A 24,526-nucleotide genomic window follows, 5' to 3' on the forward strand; every position below is an offset into this window, starting at 1 on the left:
GTATTCAAACTGCTGACCTTTTGATTAGCAGCTGCAGCTCTTAACCACTGCACCATCAAGGCTCCAAATGCACATCATTAGGTAAAAGGGTGGACTTAACTAGAATGGGTGGATGGCACTTTTTTTCTGGCACAACCCCATTCCTAGACATTTCAACTTCACGAACTACTTAAATATTACCAGAATTATCCAAGTATAATTTGTAAATGCAAAAGATTTAAACTAAATAAAACTTCAAGTATTTTTTATTAAAGAACTTAAAGAAATCAAATACTTAGTTTTATGTTCATAACACTACAAATTTATAAACAATGTCACATGTCTAATTATATGTGCATAATTTCCAGCTCAAAATACAACGTATATATAATGGGAACCTTTCTACATTCGATTCAGGGTATTTATGGATCCTCTTAAGCCAATTTCAGGACTCTCTAGATTAAGAATTCCTACATTAGAATCTCTTTTTAGCTGGGAAGCAAAATAAATTTCAGATCAATCACTTTCTTTATTTACCAGCTTTAGTAGCAAGGGACTTTGAAGGGTATTTCAAATATTCAACTCCAACCTCAAAGAACAAAAATTTGTCAGCACTGACAATATTTAACAGAATATACTACAGAATACTCTGTAAAGGCTTAAAGCAACTAACTCCACAGGTGTGGTTCTGACAAATGTTTTGGTAGTAGTTTTAATCGTATATACTCCAAGGCGATAACATCTAAGAGGACATACTTTTGTTATGTTGGTTACAAATATGTCCTCTTATTTTTTAAGCATATCTTGGAGGAGTAGCTTTTACAGGTTAGTACAGAACTTGAATTCTGATGGACTTTTAAGAACTTTGTGAACTTAATTTTACAAAAAGGAAGCCACCAGCAAATCAAATAGCCTGCTCCTCTTTTCTGTTCAATACTACAAATTTTCACCTTTTGGAAGTTCTGAACAAGCAACACAACCGAGACAGTCAAAACACACCTGAATTCAGTCAACAACAGGCCTCGTTTTAACCAAACCAACTTTGCCATGAGTTTTTCTTTTAACAACATATCTGATTTAAAACGACTCTAGGCTGTAATTTACTCGTTGGGAAAGCATTATTAAACTGTAACAGGTAAAACGGCTCCTACGGTTTGCTCATCACCAACAAGTTTGCTCAACAGGAATTACTCAATTTTATTATCTCAGGACATGTATGAAAAGAATATCTCAAAAGAGGAGTAGAGTTGAACGACGTTGACATCTTTACATTAAAATACATGCTGTGAAACTTAATACGCTTGTATAATTCACAATGTAAAGAAGCAGTTCTCACTTCTGAAAACCATTAGATGCTACCTGTAAAAACCCGTGGCCATCGAGTCGATGCCGACTCACAGCGACCCTATAGAACAGAGTAGAACTGCCCCATAGGGTTTCCAAGTGGCGGCTGGTGGATTCGAACTGTCGGCCTTTGGTTAACAGCAGAGCTCTTAACCACTGCACCACCACGGCTCCATTAGGGGCTACAGACATTTGCAATACACAAGCCTGCAGAAAACCAGTTTACTGTAAAAAGTTGAAACTGAATTGTCAAGTATCTCTAATCTGACCACGCTGAAAACGAGAAACCCACAGGAAGACCACCGAAAAATCAAGCTGAACAGAAAGCAACACCTGAGCGGGGACAAGAAAAATAAAGCGGGACGTGTAGAGACAGCAGCGCCGCCGCCGAATGGGGAGAAGTCGCTGGAGCAGGACAAGGAGAACTGAGTGTGTCACTCCCAGACGAGCAGGACTGACAGATGAAAATGTTGGCGTTCCTTTCCTTTGATGTGCAACACTTTATCTTCCGCGCTTTGTGAAACCTAGGGATGGCTTTTCACGACTGCCTTTAGCCAAGTTCAGAATTTAACAACTCTGCCGAGGCAGCAATCAGGCGGGCAAAGGGAAGGTTAGCGGGGAAGCGGGGGAAAGGCAAGTGAAACGGGAAAGGGACGGCGAGCGAAGGCAGTGGGCAGCGATGAGTCACCGTCAGAAGAGCTGCGCAGAGCTGGGGCAGCGGAAAGGGAGGGTGGGACGCAGGGAGTAAACAGGGCTCAGGACAGGAGACTGAGCCGGGGGCCGGGACGAAGGGAGGCCCGCCAGAGCGGCCGGAGGAGCCGAGGGTGGTCAGGACAGCCCGCCCCCCGCCCACGTCCTCCTCGGGACCGACAGGCGGCCGCCAGTCACCTGGAGTGGGAGCTCCGAAGGGACTCGATCAGGCGCTGCTTCTGCTGCTGCAGGCTGGTGAGGCCACCGGGGGACCCAGCCGCGGAGGAGGAAGCGCTCTTGGTCAGCGGGAAGAGCCAGCTCATCCTCCTCGGGTCCCCGGGCCCGAGGGCCTTTCTAGAAGGCTCCGGCTGCTTCTCGCAGCTGCTCAGCCCGGCCGTTCTCCGCCGACTGCGGCGCGGGCGGGAGCCCAGGGCCCAAACGCTGAGGCCGCGTCTTGTCTAAGCACACGCCTCGGGGTCCCGGCACCTGCGGGGCACGCTGTGCCTGCGTGCGGATGGAAGAGGGAGTTCGCCGCCAGAAACCCGCAGCTCCGGTGTCCGGACCCAGTCGTCCCGTGAGCGACTCAGGAAGTCCGACCGCCAGAGGCTCGGCCGCCCCAGCCGCCGGCTCCTGCGTGCCCCGCCCCCTCGTGCGCGCTCCGCCCACTCTGCGTGTCACGTCATCATCCAGCGCCCCCCTCAGGACGTGCAAGAAGCGACGGCGCAGGGCGGTGCGGCGCAGCTCCGGCTCCCCTTTTCCCCTTGCTGGGCGAGAGGTGTCTATGGGGCACCCGCTGCCGCCGCCGCTACCGCGACCGCCACCGCCGCCGGGTGCTGTCTCTATGGCGAGGAGGAGGAGGAGGAGCGCGAGCTCAGCGACACAAGTAGTTTTTGCGTCTGCCGCAGACCGGGGGGAGGGGCAGGTTGGGGAAGTAGAAAGGGGGCGGGAACGATGAGGATCCGGAGAGGGTGCGCGATGGCGCCAGCTGGAGCGAGGCTGGCGGAGGAAAGAGCTTGGCGGCGGGTGTATGTGTAGTGGGGAGGGTAAGTGGGGTTGGGGTATGTCACGGTGGTAGCGCTGAATGATGACGTAAAGGCTTTGTACTGTACCTGGGGCTTCGATGTTGTGGGGCGGAAATTGGGAGTGGAGGGCGGTGGCCTGGGTTCGCAGCTCCTCTTATCCCCTCCCACAGCAATGCTTGGGAGTCAGTCTGGCGCTAGTAAATGATTATCATCACCTTTGCACTAGTTCTCTGCTGGGGAAGAGAGTTATCTATGACTGGAATGCCTCGGTGCAGTCCTGTTTCTCTGGAGTCAGGATGCTATCTCCAGTCATGAGAAGTCCTCTGCTGTTTCTTCGGGGATTCTGGAACTGCTATAGAGAGAGATGGAAGAATGTTAAACTAAGGGGTCTTTCCAAAGTGTCTGTGTGTGTTTAGCGGGATGGGGAAGGGAAGTGATAAAGGAGAGGTCTTCTAGCTAGATCTCTTTGGGTTTCTGTTCTTAGGGCGCTTGAGATTACTTTTGTGACTCTGCAGAGTTCAGAAGGGGTCACAAGACCTTCCTCTTTTATCCTTGTTTTTGCGTGAAAAATATAGGCGCATTTGGAATTTCCTTGCCCAAAAATCAAAAAGTTGGTCTGTCTATCCAATTAATTGTTATATACCATGAACCTGTGTTTACGGTTCAGAAACGTGAGATGTGTAATTGGTAACTGGGGCAAATGCACCAGTTTTTAGGAAATTAGAGACACAATTTTAAATGCACACTTTTGCCTTTATTAGCAGTTACAGACATTTGGACAGTTTCCGTGGCTATCTGTTACTTATTTCTCAAAAAGAACAGGCTTTGAAACTTTTAAATTTCTTCCTCCTACAGTCTGGCATGAATAAATGCCAGTTCTGTAATCAAGTCAAATTCTGAATGTTAAGAATAGAAACAGACAGTATCTTTGCCCTTATAACATGTTATCTTGTCAGTCTGTCAGTATTTAACTTTTCATTTTTATCTGAAAATGGATCACTTCATAAGGTTTTATTTAGAAAGCGAGTTAAATTTAGAGCAGTCTTTAATTAGGGGATTTTTTTTTTAAAATGATCAGTATATATAAAACTTTTTAAAAATCACTGAAATTAGAACCAGGAAACCTGTGTCATAGCCCTGGCTTTTCCACAGATTAGCTGTGTGATCTTAGATAAGTCACTTGCTAAACTTTGACTTTCTTATGAATCCGAGGCTTTGAGTAAACAGTCTGTCAGGTCTCTACCAACTCTTATTCTGTGAGTCCAGTTTTTAATATAACTGGTTTTTCACTTTGATTTTTCTTTTGACAGGTTCACAAATAAAGGATAAAGTATTTTATGAAACAAATCTTCAATCAAGTATAACATTTTGATGCTTGGCGTCTAGACCCCCTGTGTCCTCACTATGCCAGCAGCAACTGTAGATCATAGCCAAAGAATCTGTGAAGTTTGGGCTTGCAACTTGGATGAAGAGATGAAGAAAATTCGTCAAGTTATCCGAAAATATAATTACGTTGCGATGGTATGCCCGTGACCAAATCTTTAAAACGCTTCTTATAAAAGGGAGAAGAGAGCTTTGAAAACGTCTTGAATTCAACTCTTCTGGTTGCGTTTTAGGGACTAATTTAACCATGAGAAGAAAAATTTGTTAATGCCCTCCAGCCAGAGACCACCAGGAACACAGTTTGACAAGTTGGGTTTATTACTCCCTGCAGTGAGGGAAAATACATACCATAGAAAACCCTGAGGCGTTTACCTAAGAAGGTGTTAGAAAGGACTTTTAGGATTCCAGAGTGTGGTAGGTGGTTTTAGGGACAGTTTAAGGAAATAGGGCTTTGCCCTGGATTGGATGCTGTCAGGAGGCGGGGGTAATTCTATTCTGGGTATCTTAATAAAGCTTACCTAGAACCAGGAAGACGAGAGTGAGACTAAAGCTGTAAAGAAGCGGCAGTTATTCGTATTACCCAGGACTGGTCATTTTTGTGGTCTGAGCAATGTCTGTGTTTTTGTCTGTGCTCAGACTTGATTACAGAGTGTCCTTGTCTGATGCTGCAGTTCTATAAAATTGTTTAAATTCAACAGGAGATTATTAGGGCCTACCCACATACTAGGTCTGCCCTTAGCAACACAAAGGCCTAGCTGATCGCACAGAGCAGCTTTCAGAAGCCAGGGAGCTCCCCAATGTCTTTTTCAAACAAACAAGTCAGATCTCCCAGTGAAACATTAATTGGTCTAGGTTTTTTTTTTAATTATCACTGGAGCTCCATGAACACACTGTGCTGTTAAGATTCTCTGTTGTTGTGCATGCTAGTCCGTTTGCCTAGACTGTCTCCTGCCCTGTTGTTTTTCTTTGGTACTATTGAACCGTGTATATCTGTGGTAGATACTGCACTGTTTTTTGTCTTCAGTGGATCATTCGCTGCATGAAGCTTCGAGGTTAATGGCTTAGTCATCCTTCCCCCCAACATCTAGCAAAGCACATACAGCATACACAAAGTGGTTTTTTAATTGGACCGAATTTGGAGAAGTTTTAATTTCTTAACTTTTTGATAGTGACTTCATATTTTCTGTTCTTAGCCCTAGTTTGAATTCTGATATTGAGCTGATATATCATTTTTTCAATAGTTTTAGTAGAAATAGGTAAATAAAAATAAATCCCTTTTCTTTGTGGAGGAGCAAGTTGAATGGTTGAAATTTGAAGATTTGTGTGTATGTAACTGATGTTCTACTTAATAAGGGTTGCGTTGTGTCCTGTCAAGTGAAACTGCCCCGTAGTGTTTCCTAGGCTGTAAATCTTTGAAGGGGGGACATCACCAAGTCTTTTCTCCTGTGGAACAGCTGATAGGTTCGAACCACCAACCTTTTGATTAGCAGCCGAGCACTTAGCCACTGCACCACCAGGGCTCTTTAATAAAGGTATACTTATTCATAATTAGAATTTGAAGTTATTTTCTTATCCATGGGACATTCGTAGTGGTCATTTATTTCTTAGATAATAAGCAGTGGCAACATTGGAGAAGTGGTAATGTCCTGTGGAATGAGTGGGTGGCATGAAATTCTTGACAGCATGCATTCTTTGGAGGATACAGAGAGTATTGTCTTGGCTGAAGAATTTAGGAGGCTAGTGATACTTTTCTTGGAAGGTTTTGTTGTTTAATAGACCTTATCTCAGAAATGCAGTTGGAAAGTACAGTGGATTTTCTACTCTGCTTTTTAACCAGTTCCTTTTAATAATAAACCTGGGTTTTAGCACTGGAGTAATATGAACGTAGTTGAACATAGGCCTCGGGAGAAATGAGTTATAATTCTTTTCCCTTCCTGGGTATAGACTATTACATCATCAGCTGTGTCTTATAAATAGATAATTTTATTGATATAGTATTTAAAGTAAAATAAAGTTATTCATATTGAAAGAGTTTTATGATTCTAAAAAGCAGTTCTTTTCCTAGTTGCAATTTTTTAGGAGGCACTTGAATATAAATGTGTACAATATCACTTGTAACAAGATTCTTTGACTTGCACCAAAAATGAATTATTCTAGGAATTTGTGAATTGTGGTTGTTCCTGTTTAGTAAATAATGAGTCTTAAAACTATTTTACAGGACACGGAGTTTCCAGGTGTGGTTGCAAGGCCCATTGGCGAGTTCAGGAGCAACGCCGACTATCAGTACCAGCTATTGCGGTGTAATGTAGACTTGTTAAAGATAATTCAGCTAGGACTGACATTCATGAATGAGCAAGGAGAATACCCTCCAGGAACTTCAACGTGGCAGTTTAATTTTAAATTTAATTTGACGTAAGTGGAAAATAAATACAGCCCAAACTTTGTTTTTTCAGTTTAATTTCAGGAGTTTATTTCTCTAAAGTATGATCCTATAGTTTAGTTTGGTGTAGATATCCTAGGAATATGTATCAAACCAAAAATTTTAGAAGGTTTCGTTTCTTTTTTATTATGGATCAATAAAAATTAGAATAAAGGAAGACTGTCTTAAAATCATATACTTTTTGAATTTTAGAGGTGTTTTAGAATATAGCTACCACTTTTTTTAGAAATTTGGAAAATTTGCGGTATTTAAAATACTCTGATAGAAAAACAATTTTACGGCATTAGTTTTACTTTCAAATTTTGTATTGTAACTTAAAATGTATACTTTTTTATGTATATCCGTCTTGTGAAGAGCTTATCATTACAGTCACACTCTATTTTATGAGTAGATGATATTTTCAGGTGCTAAGACGTTTCTCATTTCTTGGAAACTTGGGTGTACTTTTCCTTTTGAAGCAGCGTTATGTATTGGTGTGTTCCCAGGTCAGTCCACAAACCTCTTAGATGTGGGAGAAGTAATAGTGTCTTTAAGTCTTCTGTTCCTTTTACCTCTCTGCACAAATCAGAATTTTAACCCTAACCCTGAGCAAAAACCCAGTTTCCTTAGTTGTAATTCTTCTCTGTCAATGGTAGGAGTGGTCTAATAGCTGAGGGAGGTTTAGGGTGTTTGGGGACAAGGACAGACTTATGTTGGGGAAGTAAGATATTTAATATGTTGTAAGTTACAATATTACAGCGTCCTACTTGGTAACCTGTGCGTATGTGTTGTGTGGTATATAATGTCTGGTTTGAAAAATAGTAAACCAAGCTATAGGATAAGTAATGTTAGTGAAACCAAAGAACCTGCCGTTTTTGTGTTGATTGTATGCTGTGTAGCATATAAGATCGAATGAAAAGCAGGACTGATGACGTCAGAGGATTGTGGGGTCAGTGGTGCAGCAGTGTGGCTTGTAACTGCATTGTGTTTATCCTGACTCCAGTTACTCTGTTGGGTTTAGTATCTTACCCCCTCAGCCTTGTACAGGGTTAAACGTACTCCTGTCCGTTCAAATAAGTACTACAGCCCTGTAACAGTGAAAGTCTCCTTCTGTCCTTTTCCAAAAGACAACCCTTTGCTTAACGAGTTCTTTACCATTTCACTTGTTCTGTGTTCCTTTCTTCAAGCTAATCATTAGAGTATATAAATGTTTTAACTAAGACGCTGTTGTGATCTCAGCACATGAAGGAGGGGGTGACCAGCTAGTGTCTCAGCTTTTGTGAAATTAACCGTTTCCTTTTCTGAAACATTTTTGTCCTGGTGACAACTGTTGGGCTAGTACAATCTTTGAAACATGTTTATTTTTTCTTATACATAGAGGACTCCTCTAGTTTTATTACCAAGGGAGAAGGATATAGTGAAAAAACATTAAATAGAAAAAGTCAGTTGGAAGATAGAACTGGTACTGTCTGATGTGGAGAGAGAGAGAGTGTACGACAGGAAGTTTCCAGAACTTTGGAAATTTTGAAGAAAGTTGAATATTGATTTTCTTCCTGGGTGCCTAGAGTATGGCAGCCGCTGTGTTAGGCACTGGGGACGTAGTGGTGTGCAAAGTTGGTCGTGGTTGTTACATCTTAGTGTTCCCAGAACTTTTCTATCTGCTGTCTGTGGTCTAAAGTCCAAGAATTAGAATTGTTAGACACTGCCTTAGTGTACGGGGATTTTCTCCAAAGTGAATTTGGAGTTGATAGGTCCGTGAAAATTGAAGTAGAATATTGACGAGAATATTGAAGAAGAAAAGGAAGCTATGGACAGAATTCCACTGACAAGTTGAAGAGGATGAGAACTAACAAAAAAATCAAGAGGCTCTCAAATACGGTGATTGCGGTAGTTTTGTACAGGCATATTGGAAGGTTAAAAGCCCTGGTGGCGGTGGCTAAGCGCTTGGCTGCTAAACGAAAGGTCCTTGGTTCGAACCCACCAGCTGCTCCCCAAGAGGAAGATGTAGAGTCTGCTTCTGTAAAGATTACAGTTGTCGGTTAATGAATTATTGAAGATGATGTGACTTTACCCTCCAGGAGTCCTTTGAAAAAAAATGGCATGAAATAGCATCTAAAGCATTGGTAGAGATTAGCTTTGGTGATCAGGAGAGCTGTCTTTGAGATTAAAAGAAGAACTTAAGAGGGATGAGTAGATCTAAAGGCAGGCGTGTTGATGATCTGGTATTTCTTTGTAAAGCAAACATAGGGTGAGGCCATCTGCTGAAAGTGAACAGAGGAGAAGAACATTATCTGAGGCTTAAAGGAAGAGGTCTGCAGCTATCACCCTTGAGCTAGAAATGATAAGCCAAATCAAGATGAGGCCCGGGTGGTAACTGAACATCTGAATTTATCATCAGTCAGATCTTTGCTATTTTAATGTAAGTTTCTCCAGCTATGCTTAAGAGCAAGAGCAGAACTTGTGGAAGAGCGATACTAGAACAGAATTGAAGCAGTGGAGTTGGTAATAAGGGAGTGAGCTGCTATTTCAGGAATGTTATTTGTATAAAAGAACTCTAAGGTGAGAAAAGAAAACATAGTGTGCTACGGGAAGAGAAAGGCTAGACTAATTAAAACAAGAATGTCTGCGTGTAATAACTAGAGGCAGAGGTGACTGGTAAAGAACTTGTGGTGTCAGAAGAAAGGTTCCAAGTGAGAAATCTTGGATTTGGCAGAATGTCCTGTCATCGGTTGATTTTCTTGACAGAATTCAGGAAGTGACTGTTTTGGTGCTTGCTGACTGTTGGAGATGAGTGTGAAGCTATAAATGGTGAGATACTTTCCTGGGTGTGAAATGGAGTTGCTGAGGATGGTAATTAAGAGACCACACAGAAAGGGGGAAAGATTATCTGAGTTTTTTAACCATGCAGAAAGTTAGAATTTGTAGAGTAGACAATTGGTAATTACAGACGAGTGGTTTGGAACTTCAAACTGTAAGCATTAGAGAAAAGATTTTGTGGAGTACCAGGCCTAAAAAGAATTGTAAATTTTCTGTCTTATTTATCATTCTTCTGTTTTTGAATTTGAAAAATGAAAAATGGTACTTCCGTAGGGAAAGACAGATGGGAATAAGGCTCTAGGAGAGGCAGTTTACTCTTTAGGTGAGGAGATGGAAGTTAAAATAAGTTTGCACTGATAAATTGGAATTTTGCTTCCTGTGGAATGGACGATTAATTGATGAAGAGAAGGATGAACAGATATTCTGATCCCCGGATTCTGAGTATTGCTTGACCACCTGACTGGCTTATCCAATTGTTGTAGGACAATATCCAGTAGAAAAACAGCCTATTTGGATTGCTAAACACTAGAAAACAACTTGGAAATGATGTGGTGCTTTTAGTAGAACAGTAACTTAGTAAATACTGATGGTAGGTTAGTACCTACCTTTGTATAGGAAGGCACATGTTAAAATTCCTTGTGGTAAATGGCAAACAAAGGTATTTTACATAAATAGCTTAAAACAATATTTTAGAGCACATAACCCTTTGCAGTAATAGCTAAATGTAGAATGTAGGTGGGATGAACTAGTGGGTAGGTAGTGACATACCCCTGGGTTTTCAGCACCTCCTTCGGGCCTTGCCTGTCGTGACACAGCTTATCCCCGAGCAGTGCATATCAGGAAATACGGATGGTGCACCACTTTTCATAGCTTTTGGTGGGCACCTCTTCTACAGCCGTTTCCTCCGCTCATCTTGAAACTTTTTACTTCATTAATTTATAAGAGAACTTTAGTGGAAGGCTTTCTTACTTGCTTTCTTTTTAAGTACACCCACTCTTCACTTATTGACGTAGTTAGGTTCCAGAGACTAGGTCGTTTTGTGAAAATCGACTATGCGAAATACTTGAGATTTCTTGCCCCAACCTCCCCGGCCCCAGCCCTTTCGGTTGGGCAGGGGTCACACGCTCGCCCTCGCTCTGCTCGAAGGAGTACAGAGCCATTCCGTGGGCTGCTGGCTGGTCGTCCTCAGAAATAGGGCGGTACACCGGCTGGGCCGGGGGTGGCTCCGCTGACGCAAGTGCCACTTGCCCACCACCTGGGTGCCTTCAAAGCAAGAGGGGGAGTGAAGGGAGGGGCTGCAGGTTCCAGGCGGGGGCCGCCCACGGGGAGGGTGTGCCCATAGGACAAGGTACTATTGTAATGCTGTTGTCACCTTATTGTGTGCCCTCGAGTTGACTCTGACTCATAGTGACCCTATAGGACAGTAGAACCACCCCGTAGGGTTTCCAAGGAGCCACTGGTGGATTCCAACTGCGGACCATTTGGTTAGCAGCCTGAGCTCTTAACCACTGCACCACCAGGGCTCCGTTGTCGGATAGTATTAGGGGAAAGTAGGTGTACTGTTATGTATCCTGGGTTTGAGTTCCAGGCAACCAGTTTTCTTCTCTTAATAAATTTTAGTTTTATGCTTGTTAACCTAAGATATCCAGTATAAATTGGAGCGTGTAAAATGCTATTTGAAGTTTTTAAAGTTAGTTTAATTTTGGATTGTGTTTGAAAACGCGTTTTTAATGCTAGAGCTTTTTTAACGGATTATCTTCCAAATTCAGTCATGCGCCGCACAGTGTCTGTTTGGGCAACATCAGTGGCATATGTCTGTGGTGCCATAAGGTTACAACAAAGAGTTCAGAAATCCCCATCAGAGAACGGGACGTAGTGGACCTAACAAGACATAGCAAACACCGGAGTGGGGTGTTCCCAGGCACTTACTGGTGGAGCTAAAGAGCTTTGTAACTCTTGACAGAACAGGGCAGAGGTCAGGCTGAGGGGCTAAGGGGAGAGGCCTACCTGCAGGCACAGCTGGAAAGCTGTTCTGATTGAAGAACTGTATCCTGAGTCATTGCTGATCCTGAATTGTAATCTGTTACTTCCCTGGTAACCCCCGTATCTGTGAGTATGGTCTGTGAGCTCTGTGTGGCCATTGCAACAACTTAATCGAACCAGCAGAGTGGAGTGCGCCCTAGGAGGGACGGCTGGTGTCAGAATTGGTAGAAGGGTAGGAGAGAGGAGGCGTGTCTGACTTCCACCTCATAAGAATTGGTGATCCCCACCCCCCCCTTGTGAACTTAGAGAAGGTCTGAGGATGCTGTCATGCCATTTTTACAATCTCTGTGATTTTTTATCTTATTGTAAAATTAGTTATAGTCCTATACCTTTTTGTGTAAAAATAAAATCATATTTTCGTATTATCTGTTATTTTATATTGAGCTTTTTTCACACAAATTTAGTGCATTTCTAAAATCTTTCCATATGTCGTATAGTCTTATTTCTAATTATTACTTAGTATTCCTTTACATGACCTGTTCTAAGACTGAAATCAGTCCACTGTTGCTAGATGTTTTGGTATGGCTGCAGCTATGCTGCATGTTCTCAAGAATGCTGGTATAATTCTATTGCTCTGTATTTCCTCTAGCTCATCATCCATTTGGCTCCTAAGGGTTATTGGTGAGTTAAACACTGTCCAGTTAGCCAGTTTGGACTCATCAAAGAACCAAATACCAACTCAAGGTCTGTGAATTTTGAACAAGAAATGACAAGAAAGTTAAGACCATAATAGCCTGAGATTGTCACATAGAAAACATTTCACAGTTTTTCTTTTTTTTTTCCTGTTTATAAAAGTGGCATGATTCTTGTAGAAAATACAGAAAAATCTAAACAGATGCCTTATTACAGTTTCCTAGCACTTCTCGTAGTTTTTTAACTATATATTCTTTTGTTTGCATTATGAATATACCATTTACGTGTTACATGGTGAGCATGTTATGAACAGCTCTTGGTAATGAATATCTATACTTTGTGCTCCTGGATAGACCAGCACATTCTTGACTGTTTAATGTGGTTGGACATTTAGGCTGTCTGCTTTTTAAATTTAGTTTTATTACTTTTGCTCTTAAAATAACGGGCGCCTCTTGATATAAATCTCCGTCCACCATTTATGTTATTAGAAGCGGAGATCTAAATCAAAGATGTGAAATATTTTTAGGCTTTATTTATCTTATTTATTCAAAGGATACGGGTATTTTTGAGGTTCTTGATATGTTATATACAGACATATCGAGATGGAGGAAAGGAGGAAGGAGATGAGGGAAATGAGGTTGACATTTCTTTCTGAAACATGCTCTTTACAGATTGAAAATGGCTATCTCTTGTTCACCCGTATAAATACCAAATACTAGCATGTTTTCAAAAGTTTGCTATTTTGACTTGTGAGAATATTCCATTTTGATTTGCTTTCCTGATACCTAGTAAATTTTTTTTAAGTTTATGAATCATTTTTCTCTCGTTAACCTGTCGGGTCGCTGTGAGTCAGAATCGACTCGACAGCAATAGGTTTTGTTTTTCGTAACCTTTGCATATTTCTTGAACATCTTTGTATTTTTCTTGTCTGTTTGAGTTTATTAAATATTAAGTTTAACGGCCTCCACCAGACTGAGTCCAGTACAACTAGATGGTGCCCAGCTATCACCACTGACTGCTCTGACAGGGATCATAATAAAGGGTCCCAGACAGAGCTGGAGAAGAATGTAGAACAAATTTCTAATTCACAAAAAAAGACCACACTTACTGGCCTGACAGACTGGGGAAACCCTGAGAGTATGGCCCCCAGACACTCTTTTAGCTCAGTAATGAAGTCACTCCTGAGGTTCACCCTTTGGCCAAAGATTAGACAGGCCCATAAAACAAAACAAGACTAAAGAGGCACACCAGCCCAGGGGCAAGGACGAGAAGGCAGGAGGGGACAGGAAATCTGGTAACAGGGAACCCAGGGTCCAGAAGGGGAGAGTGTTGACATGTCATGGGGTTGTTAACCAGTGTCACAAAACAATATGTGTACTAACTGATCTGTAAACCTTCATCTAAAGTAGAATAAAAATAAATACTAAGTTTAGTAAACATCTGTGTATTTATGATAATCCGTATAGAGGCTTATTTGCCTTTATCAGTGGTTTTCAGCATAACTTAAAATATGCAGGAGTTTACATTCTTAAGAAGACTAATTTTATTTACAAACATAAGCGTGTGAGAGTAGGCAGCTTGTTGAAAGAATAGTTACAATTGGTGGTGTCTGTGTGATGAGCTGAGGTTCCCAGGTGGCATAAATGGTTTACGCTTGACTACTAACCTAAAGGTTGGTGGTTTGAACCTACCCAGAGGTGCCACACAAGAAAGGCCCTGGCGATTTGCTTCCGTAAAGGTTACAGCCAATTAACTCTGTAATCTACTCTGTGACACATGGGGTCACCGTGAGTCTGAATGGATGCGATGGCAATGAATTTAGGTTTTTTGTTTTGGGTTTTTTTTTTTTTTCTTTGTATTGAGCCAGGAATGATTTGAGCAACAGGTTTGGTTTTGGTTGAAAACGTTTCCAGATTTTGTAAAATCTTTAAACTTCATGTTTAGAAGTGTGAGTTTGTGTAGAGTAGGTTTATATTTGTAGATAGAGGTACTTTCAGTACCTTTACTGATTTAGCATATCTGGCTAAATCAGTGTCCTCACATTACCTGAGAAGGATAGTATGAGTCTCTGCCTTTTTTTTAAACCCTCTTGTAGAGGTTTGTACATGATGTTCATTCATGTTCACTTATCGTAACTGGACATTTTGCTACCTTAAATAGTTGATCTTTAGTGTTGGGAGAGATTATTGTTCATTACTGTTTTAAACAAATTAATCTTACAATCCATAAACCAACCCAGCACCTGCAGCTATTGTTAAATTTTAACTAAACAGTATTTAGATTCCTTTTTGGGGCTAGCGTATTTTAACATTGTTTTTCTACATTTGCTAGTATTTTTGAGGGTGGGGAGGCAGAGTAGAAAGCTAGTGAGGTGGGTATTGTAAAGCATGGGCTTGGTTCCAAATTGTAAAACATTCAGTCCAGTGAAATTTAACTGTGAGTACATTAACGTGTCTGAATGGAGCAACGTGAAGTATATAGGAGAAAAAGAGAAAGAAGTAAGAGTTTATATACACACATATCTTTGTTTACCAAACTTCCTTGATTGTAAAACCCCTGGAGTATGCTGCCTAATCTCTCATGTAGATTGTGATCCAGTAGGTTTGGGTATGGAACCTGGGAGCTGGTGTTTTTGGTAAGCTGTCCGGGTATTTGTTATCAGAGGGAAGGTTTGGGGAATACTGACTTAAAAAGTGCAGCACTTCACTATTCCACTTAGTTCATTCTATATATATATATTTTGATCTAGTGACATAACATTCAGCAAAACAAAAATCACTGCTCTCTTGAAGCTTCCATTCTGATTGGGAGAGTGAAAATACGCTAAAGTGACATATGGCCCAGAAGTAATGTGATACCGGAGACATACTCTGTTGAGCCTTTACTTGGTTGGTTGTTGCTAAAGCATGCTTCTCAATGGGAGCCTCTGGACCTGCTGAGTGAGATCTAGTTGTTAAAGGTACATGTTTTTGGTACAGTAAGGCCAAAAGTGTGTTGTTTAACAGAGGAAACTTTTATTGAAGTCATTCAGGTATCCCAGTGTGGCATCTTAAAGGGTTTTCCAGGGCAGAATTTGACTGAAAGTGATTGTTGCAGTTTTCCTCTGTTTTTAGTACTTCAGTTACCAGCTTTGCAGTTTTTTTAAGACATTTAAAAGTAAACTGATTTCCAGGGAATACGCCGTAGGAGTAATTTTTGGCCCAAATAAAATGTACGTTTTGGTTTAATTAGTCTTGTTAAGGCTTTTAATAGAATTTTGTTATTTGTTCCATGGTGAAACTGGTAAATCTTACAATTTAAAAAAGTAAATAAGTTAAATCCAATGGCCAATCACAGAGTGTTTTTTCATTCTCAGAAACATAACTTGCATTTTGATAACTTTTTTTAAATTTAATATTTTGGATACTTGTGTATTTGTGCTTGGAAATTAGATGTGGCTTTCTTTTTGACTTCAGGGAAATCTTGAAGGATTGGTGGTACCTAGATTTCCTGGCTTGATTTCGGGAGGTAATCTTTTAGGATTAGGATTGTTGGAAGGAGAAATTATAGCCATCACAGCGGAGTCCTTAATTTTAAGCACTTCTGATTGGAGCCATCTGAAAGGCTCCTCATTTGTCAGAGGAGGCGTCTCCTTTTCCTATAAGATGGAATGTAGTTTTACTAGGCCACATCCAACGCTTCCATTTAGTCTCTTCCTGGTGCTGCAGAGAGCACGGCGGGTGATACAGGCCCTCACAGCTGGCTCTGCGGTGCCGTCCGGCAGCGTTCAAGTGGCTGCTGAGCCTCAGAGCCCAGGAAAGAACTGGTCTGTCACTCTGGCGGTAGTGCCTGGTGAGCAGAAGACCCTTTTTTCAAACCCAGCTTATTTAACATGTGAACGGCTAATCTTCAAAATCTCATCATTGGACTTCTTTGAATGATAATTTAAGGATTGAATACTTTCCTGAAAAAATGGCCTTGATATTGAAATCATATATTCTTTGCATATATGTAAGTCTTTGGAAGAGATCCTGTGTCTTGTTGTCTCTGGCACTGTCGTTGTGGGTGGAAGTGGGAAGCACAGTCTGTTTGAAGTTGGGCACTTCTGAATGCTGTCTCTCTCTCTCTCCTGCCAGGGAGGACATGTATGCCCAAGACTCTATAGAGCTGCTGACAACATCCGGTATCCAGTTTAAAAAGCACGAGGAGGAAGGAATTGAGACCCAGTACTTTGCAGAACTCCTCATGACGTCGGGAGTGGTCCTCTGTGAAGGGGTCAAGTGGTTGTCATTTCATAGGTAAAAAGGCCACATGGAAGTGCCTCTGTGTCACCGTCTCGTACCTGCTTCATACTTGCCTGTGTCACCGCGGCAGCAGTCCGGTTCTAGAAGGAACTGGCTGCAGTATAGCTTTTCTAATTCTGCAAGGCCAACGTTTGTCTACTTGAAGGTTAACTGAATGATTTGGGATCCATCCTGGCCTGTCACAGGCAGTGTTGCATAGTGGAACGAGTACAGGCTGGAGAAAGAGAATGCCCTAGGTTTAAATCTGGCAGTGCCATTTGGAATTGGTAATACCTAGAGTTATTTAACATCTCTAAGCCTTAGCTTTTTCCTTTTTCTTTTTTAAATATTTTTTGGAAGGGAAACCATTCATTTAAAAGATCTTATTACGTGTCCACCACATACCAGGCACTGTGTTAAGGACTGAACTGTCGAGAAAGACTACAGTCTTTGTCCTCCGGGAATTTACATTTTGGCAGGTTGGGGCAAGCCAGTTTTTAAAAATGATAAATGTTGTATTGTGCTTTGTTAGCTAGTGATATCCATACTATGGAGAAAAATAAAACAGCCAAGGTAGGTGAGAAATGCTGGGGGTGGGTGTGTGGAGGCGGGTTCTTTCCTGTAACAGGGTGTTCGGGAAGCATCACTTACAGCAGGTATTTTACAGGCTGGTTGTAATGATCACTGATACATTGAAAGCATCTAGGAAAATGCTTTGCTCACAGTAAGTTATTAATAAGTGGTAGATTTTTAATTATTATTATTCTAAAATAGATTTTTTCTAGAAAGGAAATCACTTCCAAGCTGAGAGAAGGACTTTTCTTAAGTGAACTGAACTAAGCCAGCAGAGCAGGGGCTAAGAGTGGCCTTGGGCATGATTTTATTTGGCCTTTTGTTACGTTATATTAAAGCATCGTATTACACAGGTGTTAATGCTCTCGTACTCACATCTATTTTAAATTTACTTCAAATTTATTTTACATGTGAGTCCCCACCTCTGGTCTGTGGAGCGATGATAGTGCAGGACTGTGGGTGGTGTAAACTCTCCTGCAACGCTGAGCAGGCACTGTGCGTGGGAGGTACTGAGTGTACTGATTCTCACCAACCATCTTTTCTCCCTGCTCTCCCCTTGAGCCAGTACCTCAAGAGATGAGACTTAAGTCCGTTAATCTGAGAAAAATGTTTGGGTTATTTTTACTCAAAAGTAGATACAAAAGAACTGGAAAACATTTTCCTGTGCTTTTATTATATATGGCATGTTCTTTCAGTCGAAAAATGCACTCAACAAATACGGTGTGGTAGGCACTGGGGGTATTAAGATGAACAAAAACAGGCAGGGTTCATGTCTTCTTACAGCTTAGAGTCTTAAGTCCAACCTGTATGTGTGAATGTTTGTCAAGCTATAAGATTTTGGTCTACTAAAAGTAAATATCCTGAACGTTAAACACAAATTTCATTTTGTATCCCCCAAAACATATGTTAATAGCATCTGTTATAAAATATCAGTTCCAAGTACTTTTACGGAAGAAAATATATTTTTAAAATGTGATCGCTGCCCTTTAAACTAATGGAGAAAGCTGTACACTTTAAAAGGTAGTACAAGAAAACAGCTTGTGCCACGGAAGAAATCCCTGGGAGCTGGGCTCTCCACGGAAGGCTTCCTGGAAGAGGTCCTAGAAGAAGAGGTGGATGGAGAAAATGATGTGTAATTGTAGCACGGGGGTGGGATGTAAGATTGTGGAGAGGCCAGGTGGTAGAGGTAGGAGATGCTGAGAGCGTGGGGTTTGTATTCTGTTTTCTAGGACGGCGGTTCTCGGCGTTTACTACCTTCCCTTCTTTCGTGCGCAGCGTTCTTATCCCTGATACACTTTGGGGAGCCATGCTGAGGTGGGAAGATTAGCCAGGGAAGAGAGAACTTACTAAGAAAGTCACTTAGGGGAAGTGAAAAAACTTTGTTAGGGAATTTAATCTTTGGACTTTTGAAGTATACGATCACTTTATGTAAAGATGAGAAAATTTGCATAATTTTTGTTTTCAGAATGCCAATTCTTTTGCTGTTTTTTGAGATTTTTGACACTTTGCATTCATCTTTATTTCTCCATTTCCATTTATGGGAAATTTGATATTCTTCTGAAGGTGTTCTCTGTTAAAGGACCAGCAGATTGGTATTTTCGTTCCTGCAGGCTTGGGATGGTAGAATAGATCTGTATATCGCTGTCTCTGAATGATGAAATTAAAGTAACAAGTTCTTAGCACTGTCTGTAGGATGTCATTTTCCATTACAACGAAGCATTTTTGTCCTGTTCTGTTCTTGTATTGGTGTTGTGGTTGATCTCCTGGCATGACTCGCTCAGAATTTGTATCAGAATTTTTTTTTTTTTTTTTGTCTTTATAATATTTATGTGTTCCTCTCCTTTTGCAGTGGTTATGACTTTGGCTATTTAATAAAAATCCTGACCAACTCTAACTTGCCTGAAGAAGAACTTGACTTCTTTGAGATCCTTCGGTTGTTTTTTCCTGTGATTTATGATGTGAAGTACCTCATGAAGAGCTGCAAAAATCTCAAAGTAAGGTTCCGAGTGGCATTTTCTGTCATCAGCACACTATTCAGACTGAGTGACTGACGTGAGATCCTAGAATGGAATGCTGTTTCAAACCCCATTTTTTAGTTTAATATTAAATGCAGTTACAGTAGCTGGTCTTTTGATTCTTTTTCATGCATAAGAAAACAACATCCTTTTTTCAAAGCTTCAGTATATATTGCCAGGATAAGTTTTCCACAAAATTCAAACCAAGGGTCAAATTTTCCAGACTGAAAACCATGAACCAGGACAGAACTGGGAGCGTTAGTGAGATGGACCTGCACAAAAGTGTGGGTTCTCTCTCTCCCAGTAAACACGTGGTCTGTCTCCACCAGATCAGATCTGAGGAGGCCGGGGCGGCAGCTGTTTTTAGTTAGTGTGCTGAAGAGCGTTTTCCCTTCAGCTTCCCTTCACTAGAGGCTGTTTTGTTGGCTTTGGTTACAGAAGAGTGTTTCCAGGATTAAATCGCACAGCTAACTGGATTCCCCCGGCTTAACAGAGTCGGCTTGTTTGTGGTAAGCAGTAAGTGTAGGCCCTGCCCAGACAGTGGCTGACCTTCTGCCGCTGCTTGGCGGGTGTGATAGTTCTTTACTTCTAAATACTAATTCTTGCCAAAGGAAGGTCTCTTAATAGGGAAAAGTACTCCTTCAGAGAGGGAATACAAGTGTGTTTTGTTGTTGTTTTCAGCTCTGTGTGTATTTAAAATATAGCAACAACAACAAAATATTTTAGCAAAATGGTTGTTTCATAGACCTACATTGCCAGTTCTTTTTCCATTGAAACCAGGGTTGGTCTACTTTTTCCTTACCAGGTTTCAGAAGTGCAGATAAGGTTGTACTTTTAGGAGATGGCAGGGACTTCAAGAGCTTTGCCTTTAAGCAGAAATAAACAACTTAGGACTTGAATAAGGAAACTTGCTTTTAACAGCTGAACCGAAAATCATAAGAGAAGTGATCTTTTGGCCAACGTTTGTTTGCCTCTCATCCAACCTGGTCAGCATGGAACCAGGGGAATTTAAAGGAAGGTTTCTTTGTGTTTGTAGCAGCTAAGAGCAGCAGAATCGTGTGCAGGTTGAGGAGACTCTTGCAGCTGTGACTCAAGTAAACATGAGTAGGATGTCCTTACCGCTCCAGAAACTCAGCCCAGTCAATGAGAGTAGTGCACGCTGAGGACCCGGGGCCAGCATGTTGTAACCTGGCTTTGGACATGCTTTTTAGAATGGACATGTCCTTATAACAACAGTTTTCAGGAACAAAGAACCAAGTTATTGCTCATTGTATGTATACTGAGGAGCCCTGGTGGTGTAGTGGTTAAAGCACTTGGCTGCTGACCAAAAGGTCGGCAGTTCGAGCCCACCAGCCACTCTGCAGGAGAAAGATGTGACAGCCTGCTCTTGTAAAGATTATGGCCTTGGGAACCCTATGTGGCAGTTCTACTCTGTCCTTTAGGGTCGCTATGACTATAAGTTGGAATAGACTCGATGGCAGTAGGTTTGGTTTAGATGTGTATTATTGGGAAATTTCTAGGTATATCAGATATTCTGAATATGCTCAAAGTGCATTGCTGTGTTAAAATTTAGGTCAATGATAAAGGTGCTTTTTAGCCAGTAGTCAACCATACCGTATGACCCTATTCTGCTCTCCTAAGCAGTTGCTAATGAGACCTAAGCCTCCTGCTATTTTTAGCACAGAAGCCACTGCTGTGCAAAGCAGTATTTCAAGCTGCTATGTAGAAGGGTTAGCTCGCTAGTAGAGGCTGTAACCGTTTGGAGAATTTGTTTTGTGTATTTTTCTTCTTTGTTCTGCCCTCCTTTTTCTCTCTGTTCCCTCCTCCTTTCCTTCTTTTTTCCTCTCTCAATTCTTTTTCTCTTTCCTTCACTGTCTCTTTCTTTTTTAATCCTAGTGCTGTTAACATAGGCAGATTTTAGCAGAACCTTCTGAAGAGTTGTATGGGTTTTTTTAAGTAACAAAACCATAGTTAAGCAGTTAGTGAATTCTTAATGATTTGCTTACTCATAATGGCTTTGTTTTATAAAAATTATTTAGATGTAAAATAGTTGGATTGGTGGGAAGTTTAAGTTTAGAAACTGCAAAACCGATTAATGGGTGTATAGACCATGAATGTACTTGATGAATGTTACCTTGTGTATGATATAATTTGTTGCCCCCGTATCTTTAGGTTAGTAGGAAAGTAATTTGCCTGTTACATCCCTTAAACATATGATGAAGATTGAATTTGCCCAGTTAAAATCTCATTTTCTGTTACATTACAGACTTTTCCCACATTCAACAAATCCATCAGTGATACACATTCTCTGGTCTTTCCCCGTCTTCATAAGGCCTATCTTTATGTACTAAGGCCTGTTTATGTATTGGTGAGTTGTGTGATTTGTGGATTCAGGGATGGCACTCTCTCTCTCTGTCTGTCCTGATGGCAGGTTTTGTTTCTTCCAGGGTGGGTTACAGGAGGTTGCTGAGCAGCTGGAGCTGGAACGGATAGGACCGCAGCATCAGGCGGGATCGGATTCACTGCTCACAGGAATGGCTTTTTTCAAAATGAGAGAAGTATGAAGACATCAGTGCCTTTTTTTCAGTTATGTCTTTAGAACATTAGAAATTTTATCTCTAGCAGAAGTTTCTGGACAGTAAATACATACTAAGTGAACTATAATTAGAGGTGCCAGATAGGTCATATCCACCACACCTGAATGAAGGTGTTCAGAAATTAAACATCCAAAATGCCAGTTGTCATGTTGATTCTGACTCACGGCGACCTCGTGTGTCAGTAGAACTGTGCTCCATAGGTTTTCACTGGTTGAATTTTTGGGAAGTAGATCACCAGATCTTTCTTCTGAGGCGCCTCTGGGTGGAGTCATACCTCCAACCTTTCTGTTATTCAGTGTTAACTGTTTGCACCCCCCAGAACTTGTTAAAAAATAAATCATCTTAAAATGCAGTTTAGAAAGAAATGAAAGACTAAGCTCTTTATAGAATCAAAAATTTAGATTATGAAATAATAGAAAGCATAAATAGTACTTTTACCAAGTGGTATTAATTAGTTCAGAAGTGATTCAGACTGTACCTTCATGACAAGTTTTTTTTTTTTTGGTACTTCCCAGTGCTGCATTAGAGAATTAAAACCACCTTTTGAATTTTTAGCTTTGCATCTCTTAAAATGCCTTAATTGTTCAGTTAATGGTAAATTCTCTGGCATTGTTTTGTTATCTTCATTTTTCTTGGCTTCTTCAAGGACTAACCTAGCATAAATGTTCAGATTTTACCGCCCAGAACATATTGAATGGTTTGGTTATTTTTAGCCAAGGAGCCTCGCACATAGATTCAAGGCAACTTATAAACCTAAACTTTGTTTTTCCTGCCATCCTTGGCTATTGTCATTTACTCTTAAAACTGTTGAATATTGTTGAACTGTTGGGATAAAAATGCCATTTTTCCGTGATTACAAATTCTCATAAAACTGGTCTATACATTTTTTTCGTAGTCTTTTGTTTTTTAATTTCTTTTGAGCTCTCTACTTGAAGACGTCAGTCTTACTCCTTGACCTTAAATGTGTGAGCTCAGAGGAACGCCCCCAACAAGAGCCGTATCATGGTTAATGAACTGTCAGAACGTAACATTGCTGGAGTGTAAGTTACTATAAGTGGTTTCTTTTGGTTAAAATTATCTTTCTTTTTCCCCAAAAAATTCCTTTTTAGATGTTCTTTGAAGATCACATTGATGATGCCAAATACTGTGGTCACTTGTATGGCCTTGGTTCTGGTTCCTCCTATGTGCAGAACGGCACTGGGAATGCCTACGAAGAGGAAGCCCACACGCAGTCATGACACGGACTAGCCCTTCTGTTTGGATTTTATTTTACTTGAGCTTCACACATGCTTGTATATAGGTTTTATCTCTGGTTGAACCCCTCAGACAAGAGACAGTACCTTAATTTTCCCTTCCGTAGCCCGTTTCATTTTCTGCCTTTCAGTACTCAGTATGACCTTTCCTATCTCAGATCTGAATAAATAGAAGAGCATTCAGGCTGATGTGGCCCTGCCTTAATACACTTGGTAGCAAGCGTGTGTGACAGAAAGTGGGGAAAGCTCCGTCGTATTGACTATTTCGATAAACTTGACTGACTTGGGCTTGGTTTGTTTTCCCCTCTCCTAAATTAACTAGCACTGACTGTAATTTATTTCCCTGTTCCGTATCTCTCCCTGCCATCCTACAGGAGTTTTAGCTGTTGGAGATTGTGGACCATCAATTTTGCACTTTAGAGAGTGACTCTGACTCACATCCTCTGTTTTATCAGAAATTTCGGTTTCCCTTGCTCTTAGCTGGAAAAAAATGACCATCTGCCCACTTCACACAGTATTTACTTGTTTTTGTCCCACGGAATATAGCACATTCATTGTGCAAACTGTTGATCCATCAAGACTAACAAAAAAGACAAAAGAAACTACTGAGGAACTTAGTAACTGCTGTTTCTGTGTGTAGTGTTGACTCTTGCACGCACACCTACCGTCTGTCAGTTTCTCCTTGGCATGTGTAGGCTGCTCTGTGACTGAAGACTTTTCAAACCAGCTTTACACCCTTCAGGAAAAATCCCTCGTGATTGGAGTTTGAGTTCCTGCCAGGAAACTGGTAGCCAAGACGTTGAAGCCACGGTTATTTTATGATAGCACACACCCCTTGATCTGCCTCGTTTATTCCATCACTGTTTACCCTTATTTTTTTATTTTATAGCCATACTTATGATGCTCTTGATTTGTTGATTCCACAAATCAATTTCATTAAAGTCCAAAGATAGGAAGCCTTTAGGTATCTTGTACCAAATTAAATTAGAAGACAAACATTGTACTTTCCTGGTTGCTACAAAGATAAATAACGGTGAGATTTGGTGCAAAACAACAAAATACAAAGTATATATATATATAGAGAGAGAGAGAGAGCGCTAATAAAATTACCTGAGGAGTGTAATGCTTGTTTATTTTTTTTGTGTATATCTTTGCAATCTATTTTATATATATTGACAAAAGAGACTGTGAACTATTTAGACATGCAGAAAATGTGACCAGACCAGAGCATGTGTAGGAAGATGTTTTGGTAGCCATTAACTACCCTGAAATGATGGACTGCAGGCTGTGATGTGTGTTCTCTACACCTCGATCAGTAATATTAGCAGACCTCCAAATGCCAGCCACATTGGTTCGTTCCCCTTGTACATTCTTGAGTCATGATATTACAATGCTGTAACTGGGTGGTCCTTTTTAAACAAAATATTATTTGCAAAATAGAGGGTATTTGTTTTTAAAGTTTTTGTAAATAAAGGCTTCAGAAATGTTTTCTTATA

At 41.0% G+C, this 24,526-nt stretch overlaps 2 protein-coding genes across 4 annotated transcripts in view; one reads left to right on the plus strand and one right to left on the minus strand.

The window, feature by feature from the left end:
- The window catches only part of VPS37A (VPS37A subunit of ESCRT-I), a 32,987-nt gene extending 30,378 nt beyond the window's left edge, over positions 1 to 2,609 (minus strand). The window contains exon 1 of one of the 2 annotated variants that reach the window (XM_023737225.1): positions 2,212 to 2,609. In XM_023737225.1, coding sequence (XP_023592993.1) covers positions 2,212 to 2,336 — 125 coding nt within the window. In that variant the 5' untranslated portion in view covers positions 2,337 to 2,609. The remainder of the gene's footprint in view (positions 1 to 2,211) is intronic. The other variant, XM_004382783.2, reaches the window with a different exon arrangement.
- A 62-nt stretch (positions 2,610 to 2,671) lies between these two features.
- Positions 2,672 to 24,526, plus strand: CNOT7 (CCR4-NOT transcription complex subunit 7). 2 transcript variants are annotated; one of them, XM_023737226.1, is made up of 8 exons: positions 2,707 to 2,896; positions 4,346 to 4,556; positions 6,637 to 6,830; positions 16,446 to 16,607; positions 19,015 to 19,159; positions 21,447 to 21,548; positions 21,628 to 21,738; positions 22,887 to 23,973. In XM_023737226.1, the coding sequence occupies exons 2-8, from the start codon at positions 4,440 to 4,442 to the stop codon at positions 23,013 to 23,015; spliced, it is 960 nt and encodes a 319-aa protein (XP_023592994.1). In that variant the 5' UTR covers positions 2,707 to 2,896; positions 4,346 to 4,439; the 3' UTR covers positions 23,016 to 23,973. The 2 variants fall into 2 exon arrangements, with proteins under 2 accessions (XP_004382841.1, XP_023592994.1); XM_004382784.3 differs by lacking the exon at positions 21,447 to 21,548 and having other exon boundaries at positions 2,672 to 2,896; positions 22,887 to 24,526.

The sequence above is a fragment of the Trichechus manatus genome, unplaced genomic scaffold (genome assembly GCF_000243295.1).
Source record: "Trichechus manatus latirostris isolate Lorelei unplaced genomic scaffold, TriManLat1.0 scaffold00099, whole genome shotgun sequence".
NCBI lineage: Eukaryota > Metazoa > Chordata > Mammalia > Sirenia > Trichechidae > Trichechus > Trichechus manatus.

What these genes read in the sequence shown, in the direction of transcription:
- CNOT7 (XM_023737226.1), top strand. Translation starts at nt 4,440, where the DNA reads ATGCCAGCAGCAACTGTAGATCATAGCCAAAGAATCTGTGAAGTTTGG. An exon ending in AATTTTAAATTTAATTTGAC is followed by an intron (nt 6,831 to 16,445) that starts GTAAGTGGAAAA and finishes CTCTCCTGCCAG; the next exon opens with GGAGGACATGTATGCCCAAG. An exon ending in TAAGGCCTGTTTATGTATTG is followed by an intron (nt 21,549 to 21,627) that starts GTGAGTTGTGTG and finishes TGTTTCTTCCAG; the next exon opens with GGTGGGTTACAGGAGGTTGC.